At 38.9% G+C, this 9,446-nt stretch overlaps 1 protein-coding gene across 1 annotated transcript in view; it reads right to left on the reverse strand.

Annotated features, from left to right (window-relative positions):
- Positions 1 to 9,446, reverse strand: part of RAB3GAP2 (RAB3 GTPase activating protein subunit 2 (non-catalytic)) — a 148,647-nt gene that overhangs the window by 17,835 nt on the left and 121,366 nt on the right. The window contains exons 21-25 of the mRNA XM_006894593.1: positions 8,378 to 8,483; positions 7,616 to 7,776; positions 6,659 to 6,887; positions 4,049 to 4,222; positions 3,847 to 3,953 (exon numbers count right to left, since the gene is read on the reverse strand). Coding sequence (XP_006894655.1) covers positions 3,847 to 3,953; positions 4,049 to 4,222; positions 6,659 to 6,887; positions 7,616 to 7,776; positions 8,378 to 8,483 — 777 coding nt within the window. The remainder of the gene's footprint in view (positions 1 to 3,846; positions 3,954 to 4,048; positions 4,223 to 6,658; positions 6,888 to 7,615; positions 7,777 to 8,377; positions 8,484 to 9,446) is intronic.

Below are 9,446 nucleotides of genomic sequence, written 5' to 3' on the forward strand. Positions count from 1 at the left end.
CTCCCTCCCTCCCTCCCTTTCTTTATTCTTTTTATGTGTGTACCGTCAAATTGGATCTGACTGGTACGGGAGGCGACTGTTCCTCCTTCTTCAGCAGAGCATCTGGTGGATTTGAACCACGCACCTCTGGGATTGCAGTGCAGTTCTGGATGATATTCTTGATATCCTCCCACAACTCTTCTGGTCTTCAAGGCCTCAAACCTGTTCCTGAGATTGTTTTGAAATTCAGGTCCGATAGACTAAAAGTCGTATTTTGGTTCCTGTGGATTTAATTTTCCATAGCTTCAGCTTGAACTTGTATATAAGTAGTTGGTGGTCTGTTCCACAATCAGCTCCTGGCCTAGTTTTCACAGCTAATATTGAGCTTCTCCAGTGGTTCTTTCCACAGATTTAATCAATTTGATTCCTATGCATACCATCAGGTGAAATCTATGTATATAACCTGCATTTATGTTTCTTATAAAATGTATTTGCAATGAATAAATCATTGATTTTACAAAATTCAATCATTCTCTCTCCAGCTCCATTTCTGTCACTGAGTCCATGTTTTCTGTCCTCCTGATCCTCCTCCTCTGTTTCTAACTTTTGCATCCCACTCAACCATTATTATTAATAATAATAATATTCAGTGACTGGAGTAATCGGGAAGGGTGTGTCAGAGGCAGTGTGACTGGCACGGGATAGAGCAGGGTTTAAGGGCTGTTGTACACAGGGTCACTATGAGTAGCAAGCGACTCGATGGCACATAACAACAACAAGTATCACTTTGAAGGACTGGCACCCTCAATACAAAGTAGTAGGGGGGAAAAGACAGGTTCAGAGATTAAATAGCTTCAGATCACACACTTGGGAGCAAGTCATGTGGGATTCAAATTCATGATTCCTGCTTCTAGACTTGGGCCCTTTCCCCTATATTGCTCAGTCCTGTGATGTCCTAATAGAAAGGGGTAGGAAATGATGCCCATGCATAAAGTAGAAAAGGAAGGGAGGCTGAACCTGGACTACACCTGCGTGACGAAAACCTTCATTTTCTTGAATGTTCTTCTGATAGATAGAAGTGGCAGAAGTGACAAATACAAACATAACTCAAAAGTCAAACACTACAATGACTATTAAGAATTTCCTATTAGGCAGTTGCCACTTTATGAGGAAATTAAAAATTAAAAGAAATGCGTATACACACACGCACACACCCCCTTTCATCACATCCTAACTAGGGAGTAAGACAGAACACTGGTTTTAGATCTAGAGAAACCTCTCTCACAGCCTGGCCCACTTACTCACTAAGCATTACATTGTTAAATTATATAACTGAACTTTGAGCCTCTAAGTTTTCTATTCTCTAAAGGTGGAGCATAGTCAACAGCATTTGTCTTCAAAATTCCATATTACTATAAGAATGAACATTCTTTAAGTGGTATAGCAGTTGTTTGTCTATTTGCTGTACTGAATAACTTGGAGTTGCCAATCAATGTGCCATGTTGTTGTTGTTATGTGCCGTCGAGTCGTTTGCGACTCATAGTGACCCTATGTAAAACAGCCCTAAACTCTGCTCTATCCTGTGCCAATCCTATTGCCTCTGACACACCCATCCCGATTATCCCAGTCACTGAATCAATCCACCTCATAGAGGGTCTTCCCCTCCTGCGCTGTCCCTCCACTCTGCCCAGCATGATGTCCCTCTCTAAAGACCTGTCTCTCCTTACAACATGTCCAAAGTATGTCAGGCGGAGCCCCAGAATACTTGCCTCCAAGGAGCAGCCTGGTTTAAGCCTCTCTAGGATGAATCTATTTGTTTTCTTGGCAGTCCGTGGTACATCCAATACCCTTCTCCAGCACCACAGCTCAAAGGCGTCAACTCTCCTTCTGTCCTCCCTAGTCATTGTCCAACTCTCTGATGCATAACAAGTGATTGCAAAAACCATGGCCTGTATCCAGCGCACCTTAGTCTCCAGAGAGACACAGTTGCTCCTGAGTACTTTAGAGAGGTCCCTAACCACAGACTTTCCCATCGCAATACGTTTTTTGATTTCCTGGCTACTGGTGCCAAGAGTGTTGACTGTGGAGCCGAGCAAACTGAAGCTGTGAACAATCTCAATCTCTTCACCATCCATCCTGATGCTACCGATTGGTCTAGTGGTGAGAATTTTTGTCTTCTTGACATTGAGCCTCAGTCCAATGTGCCATAGCTGTGTCAAATACCATGATGGTTACTTATCATGGACAATGTCTGGAGGAGCTTCAGATTGACTCAGGAAGTGGCATCCACTTCCTAAACCACGCCTATAGAAACTCTATAAACATGGAGAAACAATGGTAGTTATAGAAAGGCATTAGGTCTTTTATTCACAGTGTCACTGTGAGTCGTGCTTCACTTGACAGCAATCAACAACCACAACACAGTGGGTATACTGATAGTGCCATGGTATAGTGTGTTACATGCTGCCCTGCTAACTGGAAAGTCAGTGGTTTGAATCCATTAGTTGTTCTGTGAAAGAAATATGGACAGTCTCCTCTCTTATTTATTTATAGCTTCAGAAACAAGTGGTAGGTCACCATGAGTCAGAAGTGACTTAATGGCAATGAGTTTGGGTTTTATATTTCACAGGTTTACTGTGAGAATTTTAAGTGCTCAAGTATGATGCAGCGAGGAGAGGTTCATATAATGAATAGGACCCTCTACAGCTTACGTCAAAAAACTTTTTCCCATAGGAAGAAAAGAAAACCCACGAGTGGGAAAAATAATTTGGCAATGATATCTTAGAAAAAGATCTCATAACAAAAGTTTACAGAATACTACAGAGTATCCACAAGGAAAAGACTGTTAAGCAAAATGAGCAAAGGATTTGCAAAAACTTTTCACAGGAAGGCATTTGGATGGCTCTAAATCAAAGGGGACCAAAGATGCAAATAAAAACCACAATGAGATACCGTCTCACCACAGTACTAGTGGCAAAGTTTAACAGGATATCAAGCAATGCTAGAGGACGTGGAGAGATTGGAACTCTCATAGTCTGTTACTAGGATTGTAAAATGGTACAGCCACTCTGGAAGGCAGTTTGGTGGTTCCTTTAAAACCTAAATGTAGAAATCCCATATGACGCAGCTATTCCACTGCTAGGGATATAGATATCCTGAGGAAAACAGACCTGATACACAAATGGAGATTTATACCGATGTTCACAGCAGCAGCGTTGGTCACAGTAACAGTGACATGGAAACAGCCCAAATGTCCATCAACAAACGAATGGATTGAGAAATTGTGGTACATTAACAAAATGGAATACTATGCAGCACTCAGGTGCAATGATTTAAAACAATACATGGGAGAGGCTAAAGAGCATCATGCTGAGTGAACTAACAGAGTTTCTTAAGGTAAATACTACATAAAACCATTATTGTAAAAAAACAGAAGGTTAACTAGTAAGATGGGTATAAACGTCCAAAGAGGGGAAAGGAGGGGGGATGAGACTGCAGGAGGGGGAGGGGAAATCACAGAGTTGCAGAGTTTGGCGGGTAGAGGGAAGGGAGGATGGAATTAGGAAAGATGCAGTGGGGACCTGAAAAGACAAGGTAATAGTGGGCATATATCAGTGGTGATTGTATGAGAATGATCATATGAAACACAATCTCAAGTAATTTGTGAAACACAATATAGATGAATTAGTAACAATGTATACAAATTTTGTATGCAAATCAATGAGTGAAAAAGAAATTAAAAAAGAGATCATGCATGATAAAAGCCTAGTATGGATCCTAGAGAGTAGCCATGCCAATAAAGCAGAAAAAATCAAATCAGACTATATTATTTAACTAAATTGCCCACATGTCCATATAGTATCTTACCTCTGGATCTTTATTCCACTGAACAATGTACTCCCAACAGCAATGTGCATGGAGCACATCTAGTTCAAGGCTGCAAGGGAACTGTTTATAGGCTAAATGCAGCAAGTCTGAAAGTCAGAAAAGGGATTTAATACAATATTTTTCTAAAGTTAGACAGCTCTCACCCCTCTGTATTGCATATTTCTCATTCTTTATATATTACCTGATAAGGCTCCCAAGTCTGTGTCTACCTCTGACACTTCAAGGAAATCTCTGTGAATAGCCTCTTTGGGTTCATCAGGGTTTTCCACATCACTTTCTTTGTTAGCCAGATTCAATACTTCAGGGTTGAAGTCTTGTTTAAATATCCACTTGGCTACACTGTCTGCAAAGCCACCTACAGTTTGAAGACAAAAAGGACGAAAATTTACAACACACAGTAACAGTGTTTGCCAAACTGAGTCAATTTAGTGTACTGATCTGCATTTCCTTAAGAGAGCTAACATTCTCAGCCTGTAAGTGCCCCCCAAACCATGATTTACTGCAGTGTTACTGCATGCTACTTAACTCCAAAGAGTAGGGTATTGCTTTGTACCCTCAAGTCTGAACCAATCCATAGCTGAATCTGAACCGATCCATAGCTGAACCTCCAGATGGTTTTTAGAGGCAGTTTAATCAACAGGAGGAGATGGTCTTTTCCCCGCGGAACAGCTTTTGTATTTGAACTGCATGCCTTTGGGATTGCAGCACAGCTCCTTACCAATAGGTCACTAGCATTCCTTGGTAGATAAGAGTAGGTAGTACTTTTACTGTCTATTGGTATAATCTCCAGAATGACACCATTGCTCTTCAGTACTTTGGAGAGGTCCCTAACAGCAGACTTTCCCATCGGTGCGCCTGATACAGGCCATGGTCTTTGCAATCACTTGCTATGCATCAGAGAGCTGGATAACAACAAGAGAGGATAGGAGAATTGATGCCTCTGAGCTGTGGTGCTGGAGAAAAGTATTGAGTATACCCTGGCCTGCTAAGAAAATTAACAGGTTCATCCTAGCCTCTCTAGTTAAACCAGGCTGTTCCTTGGAGGCAAGGATTCTGAAGCTTCATCTGACATACTCTGGGTATGCTTAGAGGAGGGACCAGTCCTTCGAGAGGGATGCCATGCTTGAAAGGGCGGAGGGACCGTGCAGGAGAGGAAGACCCTCTATAAGGTGGATTGATTCAATGACTGGGGTCAAGGGGGTAGGTGTGTTGGAGACAGTGAGAATGGCACAGGATAGAGCAGGGTTTAGGGCTGTTGTACCTAGTGCTGCTATGAGTCGCAGGCGACTCAATGGCACATAACAACAACAACAACAACAACAACAACATTGGTATAATATTCTTAGAAAATATTAGTTAAATATAAATGGATATATATGTGTATGTTTATACACCATAAAACTTCCATGTTTGTGAATTCAAAGTATTCTTTATGAGACAGAGGACCAAATACTAAGCATAACTTTAAAATGACTTTACAATATGTTTTAAATTTCAAAAGAAAGAGATGGATAAGCATGATAATTGTCTAGGTTGCTTTAGGTCAATGTAATAGTACTTTTAATAGTCAATTAACTACCTTACAAGGACCAGTTAAGCACAAAATTTAGTCACAGCTGATCAACAATAACACAGTGATGAGACCATGTTTCAGTGATAACAGATATGCAAGTTAAAAACATTAAAAATGTTTGATGAGTCTTAGGTAAAACAAATTCGATCTTCTGAAATTTATGAAAACTTGTTTCTTTCAAACTCTTCTAACCATAACCCACCTTCTATTTCATATCGAACAAAAACTCTTCCACAAAAGAATGTTTTACAGTAAACTCATGATTTCTCGATCTAATTCCTTTTCTGGCATCTAAATTGTTTAATAATTTTTATTCAAGAATTAAGTTTCCAATTGCAACTGTTTAGACTAATATTATAGTATTGTTTTTTTAACTTTCACTAGTAAGAGCATAGAATGCTGTAAGTATACACTTAGAAAATTATCACAAGTATTATAAAAAAATGAGATAATGAGTTACATAAATAAGAAATCCAAAAATATCTGGGTTATCAATTGCCTGATCAAGCTGCTGGTAAGAACAGCATACAAGGGTCAGTGAAAATGGTTCTGTAAGACAGAAGGACAGGAACACAAATGACTCCAGGTCAGTACAAAGTAACACATCAGAAAACAGATAAAAAGACCCATGAAAAGTAAGAGGAAGAAGAGAAAATGCGCAGCTAGCAAATCTTGAAAATCTCCTGGAGGAAGTAGCATTTAAGCTGGGCCTTGCAGGATGATGGGCTGTAGCCACAGGTGAGTGGGAAGCCTATCAGATCCAGAGATGAAAAATGGGTTAGATTTAAAATAAAAAAGTGATAGTATGTAAGTCAAGAATTTATACTTGGTTCAGTAGTTCTCAATGTTTTAACACCCCTTAAAATCTCTAAAAGATGATAACCCTAAAGAACTCTGGTTTATGGTATGTGCTGTTCAAAATTTATGGTCCTGGAAATTAAAACAGAAACTAAAAAAAGTATTTGAACACATTGATTATTCTATGTGGAAGGGGAAGTAATTGGGAGTCTTGAGAAGAGAAGCGATCAGGTCAGACTTTCAGAAGTCTGTACAGTAAGTACTATGTACTGTAAGTATATAGTTTTAAAAATCTGAGCATCTCTCACTTCCCTAGTCTTTTAATAATTTCTATATAAAACACATAAACAAAACACAAACGACAGAATAAAAACAAAGTTGCAAATAAAGTTGCAAATATGTAATTAAACTTCAGGTTACCTTTTCCTCCTTCTAATAATCTTCGGACAGACAGCCTCGGCAGTGGCTCAGTCTGCAGCAATGACACTTTGGTGGGTTGAGTGTTCACCGTGCTTTGAAGCAGAGTCTGTAGTATGAGGCAATCCTCCAGTTGTTTCAGCAGGAGTTTCCAGTATTCAGTGTCCAGAGAAAGAGCCTCCCAGGAATCCGTGAGGCCCTCTGAATCAGCATCCAAAACTGTTTGGGAAAACTAACAGAAAATGCACAGATGACAGCTGGCAAAGATTCTAATTCAATACTGATGTGAATAAGCCTGTATTCTGAACACTGCCATATACTCAGCACACTTGGCCAGACAACAAATAGATGATATTCCACAACGGTTACAACTCAGGTGGATACGGTGGAATGGAGGCTCAGGGCCAATGATGATAGAGCTCAGACATTTAAAAAGGGACCAATAACAATGTCCTCCATTCAACCAAGGCTCACGTCTAACAGTCTTCTGGCCCACCCTTGGCAGAGGCAGCAGGCTTATCTGCCAGTAGCAATCAGGAGACTGGCATCTCTTCAGAATGAACTGCTCAACTTGTAAAAAACTGTGCCTGAGATTTCTTCTATTCCCATCATTATAGAAATATTAACGAGTATATTTTGCCTATAGAGTATTTAGACTGATAATGTTAAGTGAATCTCCACAGCTGTATTTAGTTGTGCACAAGCTATTGGGAGGTAGCCAGATCTCTGCATTTACATTTCAGTATGTGTTCCCTAACCTATGTGGAATTCAAGCATACATACTGTATACATAAACAAAGTAAGTGCCACAGTCCCCACATCCCAACAGTAATATAGCAGGACACACATTTCAGGTTCTACATGCTCCATCATACTGGAGACTATGTGTCCTCACTAAGGAAAAGTACTCCCTTCGTATGCTGGATGGCACAGATCAAAACCGTACTTTTGTCCACTTACTTTTTTCTCTGTCAGGCTGTTTGATATCTGAACAGCTACAGAATGTCCGACATGTGCAGATAACAGAGCTGCTCCATTGTTCTCAGACTGGATACAAGCTGTGCGCATCTGCTGCCACCAAGGGGACACAGACTGGGAATCCCAGGCCTCATCAATGGCCACTGCCGGGGGAGAGGAAAAATGTGAAATCACAGCCCTAAACTTGTTCATTCTTTCTGTCTAAACTTTCAAGTTAAACACATTGTTTGAAACCTAGATCTCCTATTTGTATACTTCTGAACAAACCAGAAAACAAGTCTAAATCTTATTCAGAACATTTATTTATCATGTGTTAGTCATCTTTTCTCTGAATCAACTTTTAATCCCTGTTTGGAATATTTTGTCACTACTGAAAGTTATGTGAATCCAATGAACTATGTGAATGTAATAATTGTTCTAATGATGCCCAAAATTAGTAGTATTCAAACAAATACTGTTCAATTTGTGTGAGTTAAGAAAATGCTCCATCCAAATCACATTATTTGATGATACAAATGATAAATTTAATTTTCATAAATGAAAGGATTTTTGTAATTTATCAACAGCTTTGTATTAATACTTAAAAGAATCTCTGAGGTCACATGCTTTGCACAGTGTGCAAAATTTCTTATTAAAAGAAATCATCTCCTCATTTGATTCTGTGATACTTCAAACACAAACCTTTGTTTCCAAGAGCCACAGCATAAATTCCTGAGATGTCTCAACTATACATCAGGATTTTACCTTTCATTTTGCTCAGGAGGGAGAGCATTTTATGAAGACAGCAGACAGACTGAGGCTTATCCAAAATATCTTTTTCCTTAGAAAGCCAAACACTCAGGAGTAGAGACTGAAATAAAACAAAAGTCTTGTTTTAGTTAAAAAAATATTTAACATAAAATCTAGCACTTTCTAGAGAGGATGGATACATATATGGGTGATTCAGTCTTTCAGAAGGACAGTAAATGACTGCTTATTATATTATGTAGTGAGAGGTGCAGAGGAATATTTTAGGTAGTCTGTGTCTACCTGAGAGATTAAGACACCCTTGGTGGTCTGTTTCTGAAAGGCCACAACCTTGAAAATCTGTGGAGCACTCCCACACTAATACCCAGAGGACCATGAGTTGGAATCAATGTCAAAGGAACTAACAGTAACAAGATGTAACTAGAAATTGATCTCAGTTAAAAATAAGATTATACAACCAACATTAAAACTGTAAAACTTTTCATGCATATAATTCCAATAAAATATCACTTCAAATGTTTTAGAATTGAATCCATTTACAATAGCATCTTCATCAAACTAAACTATTTTCTTAAATATCTGCCATTTTTCACTCATGATTTTTACATGACAAACTCTTAAAATACTGTTGGGTCTATAGTCAGGCCCTGGTGATAAATGACTACACAAAGAATTATAAAAGTATAAGCAGAAAGTATACTCAGTGGACAATACCCCAAACTTCTATATTTTATTTTCCCAAACTGGAAGCAATAGCTAGAGTCTGCTGGCTGATCCAGGTAACAATTATAATGAAACTGGCTTTTTAAAAAGCTTGTCTTACTGTACAATTTTCTACTTGAATTTCTAGAACATATATATGATTTTATTGAATGCATTAAGTTGTGATACTTTGGATTAAAAAAGATGTATCATTGGCACAATAAAAATATACTGGTAGACAATGTAGGATTCAAGTAGGGAAATCTGCACACACACACACACACACACACATATTTGATATATTTTATCATAGCCTAAAATACATCCAGGGTAACCTCTGTTATCTGAAATACTTCAATTGGTA

This window comes from Elephantulus edwardii, unplaced genomic scaffold (assembly GCF_000299155.1).
Source record: "Elephantulus edwardii isolate Elephantulus edwardi_28Jun2011 unplaced genomic scaffold, EleEdw1.0 scaffold00146, whole genome shotgun sequence".
NCBI classification, from domain to species: Eukaryota; Metazoa; Chordata; class Mammalia; order Macroscelidea; family Macroscelididae; genus Elephantulus; species Elephantulus edwardii.